At 52.1% G+C, this 18,542-nt stretch overlaps 1 protein-coding gene across 1 annotated transcript in view; it reads left to right on the plus strand.

Moving 5' to 3' along the window:
* LOC116937492 (glutamate receptor 4-like) overlaps nt 1–18,542 on the plus strand; it is a 35,107-nt gene that overhangs the window by 12,270 nt on the left and 4,295 nt on the right. The window contains exons 5-6 of the mRNA XM_076057721.1: nt 6,088–6,467; nt 11,941–11,994. Of these exons, the coding sequence (XP_075913836.1) occupies nt 6,088–6,467; nt 11,941–11,994 (434 nt within the window). The remainder of the gene's footprint in view (nt 1–6,087; nt 6,468–11,940; nt 11,995–18,542) is intronic.

Genomic DNA, 18,542 nt, shown 5'->3' on the forward strand with positions numbered 1-18,542 from the left:
TGTGTGGTGTGTGTGTGTGTGTAGTGTGTGTGTAGTCTGTGTGTAGTGTGTGTGTAGTGTGTGTGTAGTGTGTGTAGTGTAGTGTGTGGTGTGTGTGTAGTGTGTGTGTAGTGTAGTGTGTGTGTGGTGTGTGTGTAGTGTGTGTGTAGTGTGTGTGTGTAGTGTGTGTGTAGTGTGTGTAGTGTGTGTGTAGTGTGTGTGTAGTGTGTGTGTGTAGTGTGTGTAGTCTGTGTGTGTGTAGTCTGTGTGTAGTGTGTGTAGTGTAGTGTGTGTGTAGTGCGTGTAGTGTAGTGTGTGGTGTGTGTGTGTGTGTAGTGTGTGTGTAGTCTGTGTGTAGTGTGTGTGTAGTGTGTGTGTAGTGTGTGTAGTGTAGTGTGTGGTGTGTGTGTGTGTAGTGTGTGTGTAGTGTAGTGTGTGTGTGGTGTGTGTGTAGTGTGTGTGTAGTGTGTGTGTGTAGTGTGTGTGTAGTGTGTGTAGTGTGTGTGTAGTGTGTGTGTAGTGTGTGTGTGTAGTGTGTGTAGTGTGTGTAGTGTGTAGTCTGTGTGTAGTGTGTGTGTGTGTAGTGTGTGTGTAGTGTGTGTGTAGTGTGTGTGTGTAGTGTGTGTGTGTAGTGTGTGTGTAGTCTGTGTGTAGTGTGTGTGTGTGTAGTGTGTGTAGTGTGTGTAGTGTGTGTGTAGTGTGTGTGTGTAGTGTGTGTAGTCTGTGTGTAGTCTGTGTGTGTGTAGTCTGTGTGTAGTGTGTGTGTAGTGTGTCTGTGTGTAGTCTGTGTGTAGTGTGTGTGTAGTGTGTGTAGTGTGTGTGTAGTGTGTGTGTGTAGTGTGTGTGTAGTGTGTGTGTGTAGTCTGTGTGTAGTCTGTGTGTAGTGTGTGTAGTGTGTGTGTGGTGTGTGTGTAGTGTGTGTGTGTAGTGTGTGTGTAGTGTGTGTGTGTAGTGTGTGTGTGTAGTGTGTGTGTGTAGTGTGTGTGTAGTGTGTGTGTGTAGTGTGTAGTCTGTGTGTAGTGTGTGTGTAGTGTGTGTGTGTGTAGTGTGTGTGTAGTGTGTGTAGTGTGTGTGTGTGTAGTGTGTGTGTAGTGTGTGTAGTGTGTGTGTAGTGTGTGTGTAGTGTGTGTAGTGTGTAGTGTGTGTGTGTAGTGTGTGTGTGTAGTGTGTGTGTGTGGTGTGTGTGTGTAGTGTGTGTGTCCTACTACGGCTGGAAGGACTTCGTCTACTTACACGACGGGGGTAGTGTGTGTGTGTGTGTCTAGTCTGTGTGTAGTCTGTGTGTGTGTAGTCTGTGTGTAGTGTGTGTGTGTAGTGTAGTGTGTGTGTAGTGCGTGTAGTGTAGTGTGTGGTGTGTGTGTGTGTGTGTAGTGTGTGTGTAGTCTGTGTGTAGTGTGTGTGTAGTGTGTGTGTAGTGTGTGTAGTGTAGTGTGTGGTGTGTGTGTAGTGTGTGTGTAGTGTAGTGTGTGTGTGGTGTGTGTGTAGTGTGTGTGTAGTGTGTGTGTGTAGTGTGTGTGTAGTGTGTGTAGTGTGTGTGTAGTGTGTGTGTAGTGTGTGTGTGTAGTGTGTGTAGTGTGTGTAGTGTGTAGTCTGTGTGTAGTGTGTGTGTGTGTAGTGTGTGTGTAGTGTGTGTGTAGTGTGTGTGTGTAGTGTGTGTGTGTAGTGTGTGTGTAGTCTGTGTGTAGTGTGTGTGTGTGTAGTGTGTGTAGTGTGTGTAGTGTGTGTGTAGTGTGTGTGTGTAGTGTGTGTAGTCTGTGTGTAGTCTGTGTGTGTGTAGTCTGTGTGTAGTGTGTGTGTAGTGTGTCTGTGTGTAGTCTGTGTGTAGTGTGTGTGTAGTGTGTGTAGTGTGTGTGTAGTGTGTGTGTGTAGTGTGTGTGTAGTGTGTGTGTGTAGTCTGTGTGTAGTCTGTGTGTAGTGTGTGTAGTGTGTAGTGTGTGTGTGGTGTGTGTGTAGTGTGTGTGTGTAGTGTGTGTGTAGTGTGTGTGTGTAGTGTGTGTGTGTAGTGTGTGTGTGTAGTGTGTGTGTAGTGTGTGTGTGTAGTGTGTAGTCTGTGTGTAGTGTGTGTGTAGTGTGTGTGTGTGTGTAGTGTGTGTGTAGTGTGTGTAGTGTGTGTGTGTGTAGTGTGTGTGTAGTGTGTGTAGTGTGTGTGTAGTGTGTGTGTAGTGTGTGTAGTGTGTAGTGTGTGTGTGTAGTGTGTGTGTAGTGTGTGTAGTCTGTGTGTAGTGTCTGTGTGTAGTCTGTGTGTAGTGTGTGTGTAGTGTGTGTGTAGTGTGTGTGTAGTCTGTGTGTGTAGTGTGTGTAGTGTGTGTGTAGTGTGTGTGTGTAGTGTGTGTGTAGTGTGTGTGTAGTGTGTGTGTGTGTAGTGTGTGTAGTGTGTCTGTGTGTAGTGTGTGTACTGTGTCTGTGTGTAGTGTGTGTAGTGTGTGTAGTGTGTGTGTAGTGTGTGTGTAGTGTGTGTGTGTAGTGTTTGTGTAGTGTAGTGTGTGTGTGTAGTGTGTGTAGTGTGTGTAGTGTGTGTGTGGTGTGTAGTGTGTGTAGTGTAGTGTGTGTGTAGTGTGTGTGTGTAGTGTGTGTAGTGTGTGTGTAGTGTGTAGTGTAGTGTGTGTGTAGTGTGTGTGTAGTGTGTGTGTGTAGTGTGTGTGTGTAGTCTGTGTGTGTAGTGTCTGTGTGTAGTGTGTGTGTAGTCTGTGTGTGTAGTCTGTGTGTGTAGTGTGTGTGTAGTCTGTGTGTAGTGTGTGTGTGTGTAGTGTGTGTGTAGTGTGTGTGTCTGTGTGTAGTGTGTGTGTAGTGTGTGTAGTCTGTGTGTCTCCTACTACGGCTGGAAGGACTTCGTCTACTTACACGACGGGGGTAGTGTGTGTAGTGTGTAGTCTGTGTGTGTGTAGTGTGTGTAGTGTATAGTGTGTGTGTAGTGTGTGTGTAGTGTGTGTAGTGTGTGTGTAGTGTGTGTGTGTAGTGTGTGTGTAGTGTGTGTGTGTGTAGTGTGTGTAGTGTGTGTGTGTGTAGTGTGTGTGTAGTGTGTGTAGTGTGTAGTGTGTGTGTAGTGTGTGTAGTCTGTGTGTAGTGTGTAGTCTGTGTGTGTGTGTAGTGTGTGTGTGTCTGTGTGTGCAGTCTGTGTGTAGTGTGTAGTCTGTGTGTAGTGTGTGTGTGTGTCTGTGTGTGTCTGTGTGTCTCTGTGTGTGTGTCTGTGTGTGTCTGTGTGTGTGTCTGTGTATGTGTCTGTGTGTGTCTTTGTCTGTGTCTGTGTGTGTAGTGTGTGTGTGTCTGTGTGTGTCTCTGTGTGTGTATGTGTGTGTACGTGTGTGTGTGTCACTGTGTGTGTGTGTGGGGAGCGGTAGTGTAGCGGTTAGCGCTACGCTGCGCTATGAACCTGGCTACCCGGGTTCGATTCCCGCTCACGGCCAACACCAGTGACGATTATCTGAACCGGTCCCGGACCTCCCCTAGGTCGACTCAGCCTCAAATGAGTACCTGGTGCGGTGTGTAAACATCGCCACTAGGGAGACAAAGGCGGTCGGGCGTGGTGCTGGCGACCCACCCCCTCGTGTACCGTTCCGGCCTTCATAGGTGCTCGCTAACAGCACTTGCCCCTACAGCCTGCTAGAGGCTACCTGGGGGATCTTTGATCTTTGTACGTGTCTGTGTGTGTGTCTGTGTGTCTGTCTGTGTGTGTGTCTGTGTGTCTGTCTGTGTGTGTGTCTCCGGCAAAACAACCCCCTACCTCCTCGCGGTGCCGGACGGGCAACTCTGTCGTGGACAGTGCTGTGGGGGGAGATCCAATTTTGATTGGCTCCTCCCCTCATGGCGTCTGTGTCCACCACAGGGGCTAAACGGGGGCTCTGGACGGGTGCGAGGGGCTGGTAACCCCTCCACCTTCAATTAATTACCACGAAACCACGAGTTAAACTGAAATATCTAACTAATAAGCTTGTGCCGGAGGCCCCGGGGGGGCAGGCGTCTATGACGTCTCCTGGCCAAACCCCAATTGCCGGAGCCAAGAGATTGAATCTCTACCCTCGGGGCTCCTCCAGAAACAACGAAAAACCACTACGGGTGGCCACGTGGAATGTTCGAACGCTCACTGCGGACGAGAGGCTCTGTCGGGAGCTGGACCGGTACCGCCTGGATCTCTGTGGCATTCAGGAGGTCTGGTGGACCGGTTCTGGCTCCTGCCACCATGAGGGGTGGACAGTCCTCTACTCGGGGCAGCAGACTGCCAAACAACAGGGTGTGGCTCTTTTTTTGAACAAAAGAATGAAGGGGGCGTGGGAGCGTGGCAGTGAGGTGTGGGAAGCTGTAAGCCCCAGGCTACTTTGGGCTCGCCTTCCCATCAACCGGAGGCGAGGAGTGGTGGTCGTGGTTACTTATGCCCCCACCGAAGATGAACATCCGTGGAGGGATGCAGGCAAAGCCGATGAGTCAGATGCCTTCTATGACCTCCTGTCACAGGTGCTGGCTAAAGTGGCCCCTCGGGATAGAGTCATCATGTTGGGTGACTTCAATGCCCGAGTTGGTCATGATGCTGGCACCTGGTCTGGAGTGATTGGAGGGCATGGGCCAGATCAGCTCAATAACAACGGTAGGAGGCTGCTAGTTTTTTGTGCAGCCCATGGGCTTGTAATTACCAACACGCTGTTCCGGCATCGGCGCATCCACACAACATCATGGATGCATGCCGGGTCCAAGCAAGAACATCTGCTGGACTACATAGTGACAGACCAGCGGATGCGAGCCCATGTCCTTGACACCAGGACCTACCGTGGAGCTGATCTGCCCTCTGACCATCGACTAGTCATCTGTAAGATGCGCCTGCCATTCTTCCACTCCGGTGGTGGGTGTACACCCAGGACCCCATTCCAACCTAAAGTGGCCTGGTCTCAGTTATCTGATGAAAGTTGCAAGCAATAATTTCATCATCGCTTGCAGCTGGGATTGGCATCGTCCCCCACTCCTCCTGATGTCGAGGGTAAATGGGCGAGGTTTAGGACTGTGACTCATGCAGCTGCAATGGCTGCTTTGGGTACACGGTCCAGACCTCCCCAGAGACCCTGGCTGACAGAGGAGGTGTTCAGGATGGTTGAGAAAAAGCGACAGGCCCACTGTCATCGGCTACAGCATCCCACGTCAGAGAATGAGGAGGCTTACCGCAGCCTTCGCTCGGAGGTTCGGAGAGCCGTGAGGCGCTGCAAGGATGGGTGGTGGTCGCGGGTTGCTGAGGAGATGGAGTCTGCCTCAGTGGCCCGCGACCACAAATCTCTATTTAACTCCATCAAAAAAGTAACCTGCAGCACCACACCTATTACCATCATTAGGGGAAAAAACGGTGATCCAATCTCCGACCCCCAGGAACAGGTTCGCAGATTTGCTGAGCATTTCTGTGAGGTCCTGGGGGAGGGAAAATCCCTCAGCCAGGAAAACATCGTGGCACAAAGTTGGGATGACCCTGCTGAGGCTGCGGTGCCTCAAATATTGGCGGAAGTCACCCAACCACTTCTGAGCGGTATGGGTGAGGTGCCCGTTCTATGGAGGGATGATGACCTCTCCCGTGCCCCACGTGACATCGTCACAACTATGCGGGCCGTAGGATTTTGTCCCACTCACTCACCCACCCACCCACTCACCCACTCACTCACCCACCCACTCACTCACCCACTCACTCACCCACTCACTCACCCACCCACCCACTCACCCACTCACTCACTCACCCACTCACCCACACACCCACTCACCCACTCACCCACTCACTTACTCACCCACTCACCCACTCACCCACTTACTCACCCACTTACTCACCCACCCACCCACCCACTCACCCACTCACTCACTCACCCACTCACCCCCCCACCCACTCACTCACCCACTCACTCACTCACCCACCCACTCACCCACCCACCCACTTACTCACCCACTTACTCACCCACCCACCCACCCACTCACCCACTCACTCACTCACCCACTCACCCCCCCACCCACTCACTCACCCACTCACTTACTCACCCACTCACCCACTCACTCACTCACCCACCCACTCACCCACCCACCCACTCACCCCCCACTCACCCACTCACTCACCCACTCACCCCCCACCCACCCCCCCCACCCCCCCAGACGACCCCTCCACGCTCAGCTCGCTGCTCTCCTCCCCGCGAGGCCCCTGGGAGGTGACGGTGTTCCACGTGGGGGGCCTGGACGGGAGGTCCCTTCGCTCGCTGCTAGACCCCCTGGACCCCCTGGACCCCCTGGACCAGCGCCACCAGCGCTTCCTCATCGCCTGCTCCAACGGGGGTCCCCTACAGGAGCTCCTCAAACAGGTGGCGGACCCCCTAGACCCCCTAGGTACACTCTGGGGGGTAGTCCTAGACCCCCTAGACCCCCTAGATACACACTGGGGGGTAGTCCTAGACCCCCTGGACCCCCTGGACCAGCGCCACCAGCGCTTCCTCATCGCCTGCTCCAACGGGGGTCCCCTACAGGAGCTCCTCAAACAGGTGGGGGACCCCTTAGACCCCATAGACCCCCTAGATACACACTGGGGGGTAGTCCTAGACCCCCTAGACCCCCTAGACCCCCTGGACCAGCGCCACCAACGCTTCCTCATCGCCTGCTCCAACGGGGGTCCCCTGCAGGGGCTCCTCAGACAGGTGGGGGACCCCCTAGACCCCCTAGACCCCCTATATACACACTGGGGGGTAGCCCTAGACCCCCTAGACCCCCTAGACCCCCTATATACACACTGGGGGGTAGCCCTAGACCCCCTAGACCCCCAAGACCCCCGAGACACACTGGGGGGGACCCCCTAGACCCTCTAGACCCCCGAGACCCCCTAGATACACACTGGGGGGGGGTAGTCTTAGACCCCCTAGACCCCCTAGACCCCCTAGATACACACTGTGTGTGTTACTGTGTGTGTGTGTGCTACTGTGTGTGTGTGTTACTGTGTGTGTGTGTTACTGTGTGTGTGTGCTACTGTGTGTGTGTGTGCTACTGTGTGTGTGTGCTACTGTGTGTGTGTTACTGTGTGTGTGTTACTGTGTGTGTGTGCTACTGTGTGTGCTACTGTGTGTGTGTGCTACTGTGTGTGTGTGCTACTGTGTGTGTGTTACTGTGTGTGTGCTACTGTGTGTGTGTGCTACTGTGTGTGTGTTACTGTGTGTGTGTTACTGTGTGTGTGTGCTACTGTGTGTGCTACTGTGTGTGTGTGCTACTGTGTGTGTGTGCTACTGTGTGTGTGTTACTGTGTGTGTGCTACTGTGTGTGTGTGCTACTGTGTGTGTGTGTGCTACTGTGTGTGCTACTGTGTGTGTGTGCTACTGTGTGTGCTACTGTGTGTGTGTTACTGTGTGTGTGCTACTGTGTGTGTGCTACTGTGTGTGTGCTACTGTGTGTGTGTGCTACTGTGTGTGTGTGCTACTGTGTGTGTGTTACTGTGTGTGTGCTACTGTGTGTGTGCTACTGTGTGTGTGTGCTACTGTGTGTGTGCTACTGTGTGTGTTACTGTGTGTGTGTGTTACTGTGTGTGTGTGCTACTGTGTGTGTGTGTGCTACTGTGTGTGTGTGCTACTGTGTGTGTGTGTGCTACTGTGTGTGTGTGCTACTGTGTGTGTGTTACTGTGTGTGTGCTACTGTGTGTGTGTGCTACTGTGTGTGTGTGTGCTACTGTGTGTGCTACTGTGTGTGTGTGCTACTGTGTGTGCTACTGTGTGTGTGTTACTGTGTGTGTGCTACTGTGTGTGTGCTACTGTGTGTGTGCTACTGTGTGTGTGTGCTACTGTGTGTGTGTGCTACTGTGTGTGTGTTACTGTGTGTGTGCTACTGTGTGTGTGCTACTGTGTGTGTGTGCTACTGTGTGTGTGCTACTGTGTGTGTTACTGTGTGTGTGTGTTACTGTGTGTGTGTGCTACTGTGTGTGTGTGTGCTACTGTGTGTGTGTGCTACTGTGTGTGTGTGTGCTACTGTGTGTGTGTGTTACTGTGTGTGTGTGTTACTGTGTGTGTGCTACTGTGTGTGTGTGCTACTGTGTGTGTGTGTGCTACTGTGTGTGTGTGCTACTGTGTGTGTGTGTGCTACTGTGTGTGTGTGTTACTGTGTGTGTGTGTTACTGTGTGTGTGCTACTGTGTGTGCTGCTACTGTGTGTGTGTGTTACTGTGTGTGTGTGTTACTGTGTGTGTGTGTTACTGTGTGTGTGCTACTGTGTGTGTGTGCTACTGTGTGTGTGCTACTGTGTGTGTGTGCTACTGTGTGTGTGTGTGCTACTGTGTGTGTGTGTTACTGTGTGTGTGTGTTACTGTGTGTGTGCTACTGTGTGTGCTGCTACTGTGTGTGTGTGTTACTGTGTGTGTGCTGCTGTGTGTGTGTGCTACTGTGTGTGTTACTGTGTGTGTGCTACTGTGTGTGTGCTACTGTGTGTGTGTGCTACTGTGTGTGTGTGTGTTACTGTGTGTGCTACTGTGTGTGTGTGTGTGCTACTGTGTGTGTGTGCTACTGTGTGTGTTACTGTGTGTGTGTTACTGTGTGTGTGTGCTACTGTGTGTGTTACTGTGTGTGTGCTACTGTGTGTGTGTGCTACTGTGTGTGTGTGCTACTGTGTGTGTGCTACTGTGTGTGTGCTGCTACTGTGTGTGTGCTACTGTGTGTGTGTGCTACTGTGTGTGCTACTGTGTGTGTGTGCTACTGTGTGTGTGTGTGTGCTACTGTGTGTGTGTGCTACTGTGTGTGTGCTACTACTGTGTGTGTGCTGCTACTGTGTGTGTGTGCTACTGTGTGTGTGTGCTGCTACTGTGTGTGTGCTGCTACTGTGTGTGTGTGTGTTACTGTGTGTGTGTGTGCTACTGTGTGTGTGCTGCTACTGTGTGTGTGTGCTACTGTGTGTGTGCTACTGTGTGTGTGTGTGTGTTACTGTGTGTGTGTGCTACTGTGTGTGTGTTACTGTGTGTGTGTTACTGTGTGTGTGCTGCTACTGTGTGTGTGCTACTGTGTGTGTGCTACTGTGTGTGTGCTACTGTGTGTGTGTGTTACTGTGTGTGTGTGCTACTGTGTGTGTGTGTTACTGTGTGTGTGTTACTGTGTGTGTGCTGCTACTGTGTGTGTGTGTTACTGTGTGTGTGTGTTACTGTGTGTGCTGCTACTGTGTGTGTGCTGCTACTGTGTGTGTGTGCTACTGTGTGTGTGTGCTACTGTGTGGGTGAGTTACTGTGTGTGTGTGTGTGCTACTGTGTGTGTGCTACTGTGTGTGTGTGTGTTACTGTGTGTGCTGCTACTCTGTGTGTGTGTTACTGCGTGTGTGCTGCGACTGTGTGTGTATGTGTGTGCTACTGTGTGTGCTGCTACTGTGTGTGTGTGTGCTACTGTGTGTGTCTGTGTGTGCTACTGTGTGTGTGTGCTACTGTGTGTGTGTGCTACTGTGTGTGTGTGCTACTGTGTGTGCTGCTACTGTGTGTGTGCTACTACTGTGTGTGCTACTGTGTGTGTGTGCTACTGTGTGTGCTGCTACTGTGTGTGTGTGCTACTGTGTGTGTGTGCTACTGTGTGTGTGTTACTGTGTGTGTGCTACTGTGTGTGCTGCTACTGTGTGTGTGTGTGCTACTGTGTGTGTGTTACTGTGTGTGTGCTGCTAATGTGTGTGTGTGCTACTGTGTGTGTGTGCTACTGTGTGTGTGTTACTGTGTGTGTGTGCTACTGTGTGTGTGTTACTGTGTGTGTGTGCTGCTACTGTGTGTGTTTGTGCTACTGTGTGCGTGTTGCTGTGTGTGTGTGCTACTGTGTGTGTGCTACTGTGTGTGTGCTACTGTGTGTGTGTGTTACTGTGTGTGTGTGTTACTGTGTGTGTGTGTTACTGTGTGTGTGCTACTGTGTGTGTGTGCTACTGTGTGTGTGCTACTGTGTGTGTGTGCTACTGTGTGTGTGTGTGCTACTGTGTGTGTGTTACTGTGTGCGTGTGCTGCTACTGTGTGTGTGTTACTGTGTGTGTGTGCTACTGTGTGTGTGTGTGCTACTGTGTGTGTGCTACTGTGTGTGTGTGCTACTGTGTGTGTGCTACTGTGTGTGTGTTACTGTGTGCGTGTGCTGCTACTGTGTGTGTGCTACTGTGTGTGTGTGTTACTGTGTGTGTGTGTGTTACTGTGTGTGTGTCACTGTGTGTGTCTCACTGTGTGTGTAGCGGTTAGCGCTACGCTGTGCTATGAACCTGGCGACCCGGGTTCGATTCCCGCTCACGGCCAACACCAGTGACGATTATCTGAACCGGTCCCGGGCCTCCCCTAGGTCTACTCAGCCTCAAATGAGTACCTGGTGCGGTGTGTAAACATCGCCACTAGGGAGACAAAGGCGGCCGGGCGTGGTGCTGGCCACCCACCCCCTCGTGTACCGTTCTGGCCTTCATAGGTGCTCGCTAACAGTACTTGCCCCTACAGTCTGTTAAGGCTACATGGGGGATCTTTGTTTTTGTCTTTGTTGTGTGCTACTGTGTGTGTGCTACTGTGTGTGCTACTGTGTGTGTGTGCTACTGTGTGTGTGCTACTGTGTGTGTGTGCTACTGTGTGTGTGCTACTGTGTGTGTGCTGCTACTGTGTGTGTGTGTTACTGTGTGTGTGTGCTGCTACTGTGTGTGTGTGTGTGCTACTGTGTGTGTGCTGCTGCTACTGTGTGTGTGTGTTACTGTGTGTGTGCTACTGTGTGTGTGTGCTACTGTGTGTGTGCTACTGTGTGTGTGCTACTGTGTGTGTGTGCTACTGTGTGTGTGTGCTACTGTGTGTGTGCTACTGTGTGTGTGTTACTGTGTGTGTGCTACTGTGTGTGTGCTGCTACTGTGTGTGTGTGCTACTGTGTGTGTGTGCTACTGTGTGTGTGTGTGCTACTGTTTGTGTGCTACTGTGTGTGTGCTACTGTGTGTGTGTGCTACTGTGTGTGTGTGCTACTGTGTGTGTGTTACTGTGTGTGTGCTACTGTGTGTGTGCTACTGTGTGTGTGCTACTGTGTGTGTGTGCTACTGTGTGTGTGTGCTACTGTGTGTGTTACTGTGTGTGTGTGCTACTGTGTGTGTGTGTGTTACTGTGTGTGTGTGCTACTGTGTGTGTGTGCTACTGTGTGTGTGTTACTGTGTGTGTGCTACTGCGTGTGTGCTACTGTGTGTGTGCTGCTGCTACTGTGTGTGTGTGCTACTGTGTGTGTTACTGTGTGTGTGTGTGTGCTACTGTGTGTGTGCTACTGTGTGTGTGTGTGTGCTACTGTGTGTGTGTGTGCTACTGTGTGTGTGTGCTACTGTGTGTGTTTGCTACTGTGTGTGTGTGCTACTGTGTGTGTGTGCTACTGTGTGTGTGTGCTACTACTGTGTGTGTGCTGCTACTGTGTGTGTGTGCTGTGTGTGTGTGCTACTGTGTGTGTTACTGTGTGTGTGCTGCTACTGTGTGTGTGTGCTACTGTGTGTGTGCTACTGTGTTTGTGTGCTGCTACTCTGTGTGTGTGCTGCTACTGTGTGTGTGCTACTGTGTGTGTGTGCTACTGTGTGTGTGCTACTGTGTGTGTGTGTTACTGTGTGTGTGTGCTACTGTGTGTGTGTGCTACTGTGTGTGTGTGTGTGCTACTGTGTGTGTGTGCTACTGTGTGTGTGTGCTACTGTGTGTGTGTGTGCTACTGTGTGTGTGTGCTACTGTGTGCTGCTACTGTGTGTGTGTTACTGTGTGTGTGCTACTGTGTGTTTGTGCTACTGTGTGTGTGTTACTGTGTGTGCTACTACTGTGTTTGTGCTACTGTGTGTGTGCTACTGTGTGTGTGCTACTGTGTGTGTGTGTGCTACTGTGTGTGCTGCTACTGTGTGTGTGTTACTGTGTGTGTGTTACTACTGTGTGTGTGCTACTACTGTGTTTGTGCTACTGTGTGTGTGCTACTGTGTGTGTGCTACTGTGTGTGTGTGCTACTGTGTGTGCTGCTGCTACTCCTCTGAGCTGCTGTTCTTGACGCCACAGATCGTGGCGATGGGGAAGCACATCAGAGGATACAACTACATCCTCTCCAGCCTGGTGAGATTAAAATCACGTTCACAATCATGATCGCAATCATGATCACAATCATGAGCACAATCACGATCATGTGGTGAGTCTATGGGTCTCTGTGTGGTGAGTCTGTGGGTCTCTGTGTGGTGAGGCTGTGGGTCTCGGTGTTGTGAGTCTGTAGGTCTCTGTGGTGGTGAGTCTATGGGTCTCTGTGTGGTGAGTCTATGGGTCTCTGTGTGGTGAGTCTGTGGGTCTCTGTGTGGTGAGTCTGTGGGTCTCTGTGTGGTGAATCTGTGGGTCTCTGTGTGGTGAGTCTGTGGGTCTCTGTGTGGTGAGTCTGTTGGTCTCTGTGTGGTGAGTCTGTGGGTCTCTGTGTGGTGAGTCTGTGTGTCTCTGTGTGGTGAGTATATGGGTATCTGTGTGGTGAGTCTATGGCTCTCTGTGTAGTGAGTCTGTGGGTCTCTGTGTGGTGAGTTTGTGGGTCTCTGTGTGGTGAGTCTGTGGGTCTCTGTGTGGTGAGTCTGTGGGTCTCTGTGTGGTGAGTCTGTGGGTCTCTGTGTGGTGAGTCTGTTGGTCTCTGTGTGGTGAGTCTGTGGGTCTCTGTGTGGTGAGTCTGTGGGTCTCTGTATGGTGAATCTATGGGTCTCTGTGTGGTGAGTCTGTGGGTCTCTGTGTGGTGAGTCTATCTGTCTCTGTGTGGTGAGTCTGTGGGTCTCTGTGGTGAGTCTGTGGGTCTCTGTGTGGTGAGTCTATGGGTCTCTGTGTGGTGAGTCTATGGGTCTCTGTGTGGTGAGTCTGTGGGTCTCTGTGTGGTGAGTTTGTGGGTCTCTGTGTGAGTGAGTCTATGGGTCTCTGTGTGGTGAGTCTGTGGGTCTATGTGTGGTGAGTCTATGGGTCTCTGTGTGGTGAGTCTGTGGGTCTCTGAGTGGTGAGTCTATGGGTCTCTGTGTGGTGAGTCTGTGGGTCTCTGTGTGGTGGGGTTGTGGGTCTCTGTGTGGTGAGTCTATGGGTCTCTGTGTGGTGAGTCTGTGGGTCTCTGTGTGGTGAGTCTGTGGGTCTCTGTGTGGTGGGGTTGTGGGTCTCTGTGTGGTGAGTCTGTGGGTCTCTGTATGGTGAGTCTGTGGGTCTCTGTGTGGTGAGTCTGTGGGTCTCTGTGTGGTGAGTCTATGGGTCTCTGTGTGGTGAGTCTGTGTGTGGCTGTGTGGTGAGTCTATGGGTCTCTGTGTGGTGAGTCTGTGGGTCTCTGTGTGGTGAGTCTGTGGGTCTCTGTGTGGTGAGTTTGTGGGTCTGTGAGGTGAGTCTGTGGGTCTCTGTGTGGTGAGTCTGTGGGTCTCTGTGTGGTGAGTTTGTGAGTCTGTGGGTCTCTGTGTGGTGAGTTTGTGAGTCTGTGGGTCTCTGTGTGGTGAGTCTGTAGGTCTCTGTGTGGTGAGTCTATGGGTCTATGTGTAGTGAGTCTGTGGGTCTCTGTGTGGTGAGTCTGTGGGTCTCTGTGTGGTGGGGTTGTGGGTCTCTGTATGGTGAGTCTGTGGGTCTCTGTGTGGTGAGTCTGTGGGTCTCTGTGTGGTGAGTCTGTGGGTCTCTGTGTGGTGAGTCTATGGGTCTCTGTGTGGTGAGTCTGTGGGTCTCTGTGTGGTGAGTCTGTGGGTCTCTGTGTGGTGAGTCTGTGGGTCTCTGTGTGGTGAGTCTATGGGTCTCTGTGTGGTGAGTCTGTGTGTGGCTGTGTGGTGAGTCTATGGGTCTCTGTGTGGTGAGTCTGTGGGTCTCTGTGTGGTGAGTCTGTGGGTCTCTGTGTGGTGAGTTTGTGGGTCTGTGAGGTGAGTCTGTGGGTCTCTGTGTGGTGAGTCTGTGGGTCTCTGTGTGGTGAGTTTGTGAGTCTGTGGGTCTCTGTGTGGTGAGTTTGTGAGTCTGTGGGTCTCTGTGTGGTGAGTCTGTGGGTCTCTGTGTGGTGAGTCTATGGGTCTCTGTGTGTTGAGTCTATGGGTCTCTGTGTGGTGAATCTGTGGGTCTCTGTGTGAGTGAGTCTATCGGTCTCTGTGTGGTGAGTCTGTGGGTCTCTGTGTAGTGAGTCTGCGGGTCTCTGTGTGTTGAGTCTATTGGTCTCTGTGTGGTGAGTCTATGTGTCTCTGTGTGGTGAGTCTATGGGTCTCTGTGTGGTGAGTCTATGTGTCTCTGTGAGGTGAGTCTGTGTATCTCTGTGTGGTGAGTCTGTGGGTTTCTGTGTGGTGAGTCTGTGGGTCTCTGTGTGGTGAGTCTATGGGTCTCTGTGTGATGAGTCTGTGGGTCTCTGTGTGATGAGTCTATGGGTCTCTGTGTGGTGAGTCTGTGGGTCTCTGTGTGGTAAGTTTGTGGGTCTCTGTGTGGTGAGTCTGTGGGTCTCTGTGTGGTGGGTCTGTGGGTCTCTGTGTGGTGAGTCTGTGGGTCTCTGTGTGGTGAGTCTGTGGGTCTCTGTGTGGTGAGTCTATGGGTCTCTGTGTGATGAGTCTGTGGGTCTCTGTGTGATGAGTCTATGGGTCTCTGTGTGGTGAGTCTGTGGGTCTCTGTGTGGTAAGTTTGTGGGTCTCTGTGTGGTGAGTCTGTGGGTCTCTGTGTGGTGGGTCTGTGGGTCTCTGTGTGGTGAGTCTGTGGGTCTCTGTGTGGTGAGTCTGTGGGGCTCTGTGTGAGTCTATGGCTCTCTGTGTAGTGAGTCTATCGGTCTCTGTGTGGTGGTGAGTCTGTGTGTCTCTGTGTGGTGGTGAGTCTGTGGGTCTTTGTGTGGTGAGTCTGTGGGTCTCTGTGTAGTGAGTTTGTGGGTCTCTGTGTGGTGAGTCTATGGGTCTCTGTGTGGTGAGTCTGTGGGTCTCTGTGTGGTGAGTCTATGGGTCTCTGTGTGGTGAGTCTGTGTGTCTCTGTGTGGTGGTGAGTCTGTGGGTCTCTGTGTGGTGAGTTTGTGGGTCTCTGTGTGGTGAGTCTGTGGGTCTCTGTGTGGTGAGTCTGTGGGTCTCTATGTGGTGAGTCTGTGGGTCTCTGTGTGGTGAGTCTGTGGGCCTCTGTGTGATGAGTCTGTGGGTCTCTGTGTGGTGAGTCTGTGGGTCTCTGTATGGTGAATCTATGGGTCTCTGTGTGGTGAGTCTGTGGGTCTCTGTGTGGTGAGTCTATGGGTCTCTGTGTGGTGAGTCTGTGGGTCTCTGTGTGGTGAGTGTGGGTCTCTGTGTGGTGAGTCTATGGGTCTCTGTGTGGTGAGTCTATGGGTCTCTGTGTGGTGAGTCTGTGGGTCTCTGTGTGGTGAGTTTGTGGGTCTCTGTGTGAGTGAGTCTATGGGTCTCTGTGTGGTGAGTCTGTGGGTCTCTGTGTGGTGAGTCTATGGGTCTCTGTGTGGTGAGTCTGTGGGTCTCTGAGTGGTGAGTCTATGGGTCTCTGTGTGGTGAGTCTGTGGGTCTCTGTGTGGTGAGTCTATGGGTCTCTGTGTGGTGAGTCTGTGGGTCTCTGTGTGGTGAGTCTGTGGGTCTCTGTGTGGTGAGTCTATGGGTCTCTGTGTGGTGAGTCTATGGGTCTCTGTGTGGTGAGTCTGTGGGTCTCTGAGTGGTGAGTCTATGGGTCTCTGTGTGGTGAGTCTGTGGGTCTCTGTGTGGTGAGTCTGTGGGTCTCTGTGTGGTGAGTTTATGGGTCTCTGTGTGGTGAGTCTATGGGTCTCTGTGTGGTGAGTCTATGGGTCTCTGTGTGGTGAGTCTATGGGTATCTGTGTGGTGAGTCTGTGGGTCTCTGTGTGGTGAGTTTGTGGGTCTCTGTGTGAGTGAGTCTATGGATCTCTGTGTGATGAGTCTGTGGGTCTCTGTGTGGTGAGTCTATGGGTCCCTGTGTGATGAGTCTGTGGGTCTCTGTGTGAGTGAGTCTGTGGGTCTCTGTGTGGTGAGTCTGTGGGTCTCTGTGTGGTGAGTCTGTGGGTCTCTGTGTGGTGAGTTTGTGGGTCTCTGTGTGGTGAGTCTATGGGTCTCTGTGTGGTGAGTCTATGGGTCTCTGTGTGGTGAGTCTATGGGTCTCTGTGTGGTTAGTCTGTGGGTCTCTGTGTGGTGAGTCTGTGGGTCTCTGTGTGGTGAGTTTGTGGGTCTCTGTGTGAGTGAGTCTGTGGGTCTCAGTGTGGTGAGTCTATGGGTCTCTGTGTGATGAGTCTGTGGGTCTCTGTGTGAGTGAGTCTGTGGGTCTCTGTGTGATGAGTCTATGAGTCTCTGTGTGGTGAGTCTGTGGGTCTCAGTGTGGTGAGTTTGTGGGTCTCTGTGTGAGTGAGTCTGTGGGTCTCTGTGTGGTGAGTCTATGGGTCTCTGTGTGATGAGTCTGTGGGTCTCTGTGTGAGTGAGTCTGTGGGTCTCTGTGTGATGAGTCTATGGGTCTCTGTGTGGTGAGTCTGTGGGTCTCTGTGTGGTGAGTCTATAGGTCTCTGTGTGGTGAGTCTGTGGGTCTCTGTGTGGTGAGTCTGTGGGTCTCTGTGTGGTGAGTCTGTGGGTCTCTGTGTGGAGAGTCTATGGGTCTCTGTGTGGTGAGTCTGTGGGTCTCTGTGTGGTGAGTCTATGGGTCTCTGTGTGATGAGTCTGTGGGTCTCTGTGTGAGTGAGTCTGTGGGTCTCTGTGTGATGAGTCTATGGGTCTCTGTGTGGTGAGTCTGTGGGTCTCTGTGTGGTGAGTCTATAGGTCTCTGTGTGGTGAGTCTGTGGGTCTCTGTGTGGTGAGTCTGTGGGTCTCTGTGTGAGTGAGTCTATGGGTCTCTGTGTGAGTGAGTCTATGGGTCTCTGTGTGGTGAGTCTATGGGTCTCTGTGTGGTGAGTCTGTGGGTCTCTGTGTGGTGAGTCTGTGGGTCTCTGTGTGGTGAGTCTGTGGGTCTCTGTGTGGTGAGTCTATGGGTCTCTGTGTGGTGAGTCTATGGGTCTCTGTGTGGTGAGTCTGTGGGTCTCTGTGTGGTGAGTCTATGGGTCTCTGTGTGGTGAGTCTGTGTGTCTCTGTGTGAGTGAGTCTATGGGTCTCTGTGTGGTGAGTCTATGGGTCTCTGTGTGGTGAGTCTATGGGTCTCTGTGTGAGTGAGTCTGTGGGTCTCTGTGTGAGTGAGTCTGTGTGTCTCTGTGTGGTGAGTCCATGGGTCTCTGTGTGGTGAGTCTGTGGGTCTCTGTGTGTGAGTCTATGGGTCTCTGTGTGGTGAGTCTGTGGATCTCTGTGTGGTGAGTCTGTGTCTCTGTGTTGGATTAAAATGCAATAAGTGAGGCTTTGTGAGTCTTGAAAAGACAAATAAATATCGCACTTGGGGAGGAGTGGGAGGCAGGGGGAGGGAGGGGGGAAGGGGAGGGGAGTGAGGAGTGAGTGAGTGAGTGAGGAGTGAGTGAGTGAGTGAGGAGTGAGTGAGTGAGTGAGGAGTGAGTGAGTGAGTGAAGAGTGAGTGAGGAGTGAGTGAGTGAGTGTGTGGGTGAGTGAGGAGTGAGTGAGTGAGTGAGGAGTGAGTGAGTGAGGAGTGAGTGAGGAGTGAGTGAGGAGTGAGTGAATGAGTGAGTGAGGAGTGAGTGAGTGAAGAGTGAGTGAGGAGTGAGTGAGTGAGTGTGTGGGTGAGTGAGGAGTGAGTGAGTGAGTGAGGAGTGAGTGAGTGAGTGAGGAGTGAGTGAGTGAGGAGTGAGTGTGTGGGTGAGTGAGTGAGGAGTGAGTGAGTGAGTGAGGAGTGAGTGAGTGAGGAGTGAGTGTGTGGGTGAGTGAGTGAGGAGTGAGTGAGTGAGTGAGGAGTGAGTGAGTGAGGAGTGAGTGAGTGAGTGAGGAGTGAGTGAGTGAGTGAGGAGTGAGTGAGGAGTGAGTGAGTGAGTGAGGAGTGAGTGAGTGAGTGAGGAGTGAGTGAGTGAACAGTAAGTGAGTGAGTGAGGAGTGAATGAGTGAGTGAGTGAGGAGTGAGTGAGTGAGGAGTGAGTGAGGAGTGAGGAGTGAGTGAGTGAGGAGTGAGTGAGTGAGTGAGGATTGAGTGAGTGAGTGAGTGAGCAGTGAGTGAGTGAGTGAACAGTGAGTGAGTGAGGAGTGAGTGAGTGAGTGAGGAGTGAGTGAGGAGTGAGTGAGTGAGGAGTGAGTGAGTGAGGAGTGAGTGAGGAGTGAGTGAGTGGGTGAGTGAGGAGTGAGTGAGTGAGGAGTGAGTGAGTGAGGAGTGAGTGAGGAGTGAGTGAGTGAGGAGTGAGTGAGTGAGGAGTGAGTGAGTGAGGAGTGAGTGAGTGAGTGAGGAGTGAGTGAGTGAGTGAGGAGTGAGTGAGGAGTGAGTGATTCAGTGAGGAGTGAGTGAGTGAGTGAGGAGTGAGTGAGGAGTGAGTGAGTGAGTAACGAGTGAGTGAGTGAGGAGTGAGTTAGGAGTGAGTGAGTGAGTGAGGAGTGAGTGAGTGAGGAGTGAGTGAGTGAGTGGTGAGTGAGGAGTGAGTGAGTGAGGAGTGAGTGAGGAGTGAGTGAGTAAGGAGTGAGTGAGGAGTGAGTGAGTGAGGCGTGAGTGAGTGAGTGGTGAGTGAGGAGTGAGTGAGTGAGGAGTGAGTGAGGAGTGAGTGAGTGAGTGAGGAGTGAGTGAGGAGTGAGTGAGTGAGGAGTGAGTGAGTGAGT

This window comes from Petromyzon marinus, chromosome 84, assembly GCF_048934315.1.
Source record: "Petromyzon marinus isolate PM22_M1 ecotype Great Lakes invasive population chromosome 84, UKy_Petmar_22M1.pri1.0, whole genome shotgun sequence".
In the NCBI taxonomy this organism is placed as follows: Eukaryota; Metazoa; Chordata; class Hyperoartia; order Petromyzontiformes; family Petromyzontidae; genus Petromyzon; species Petromyzon marinus.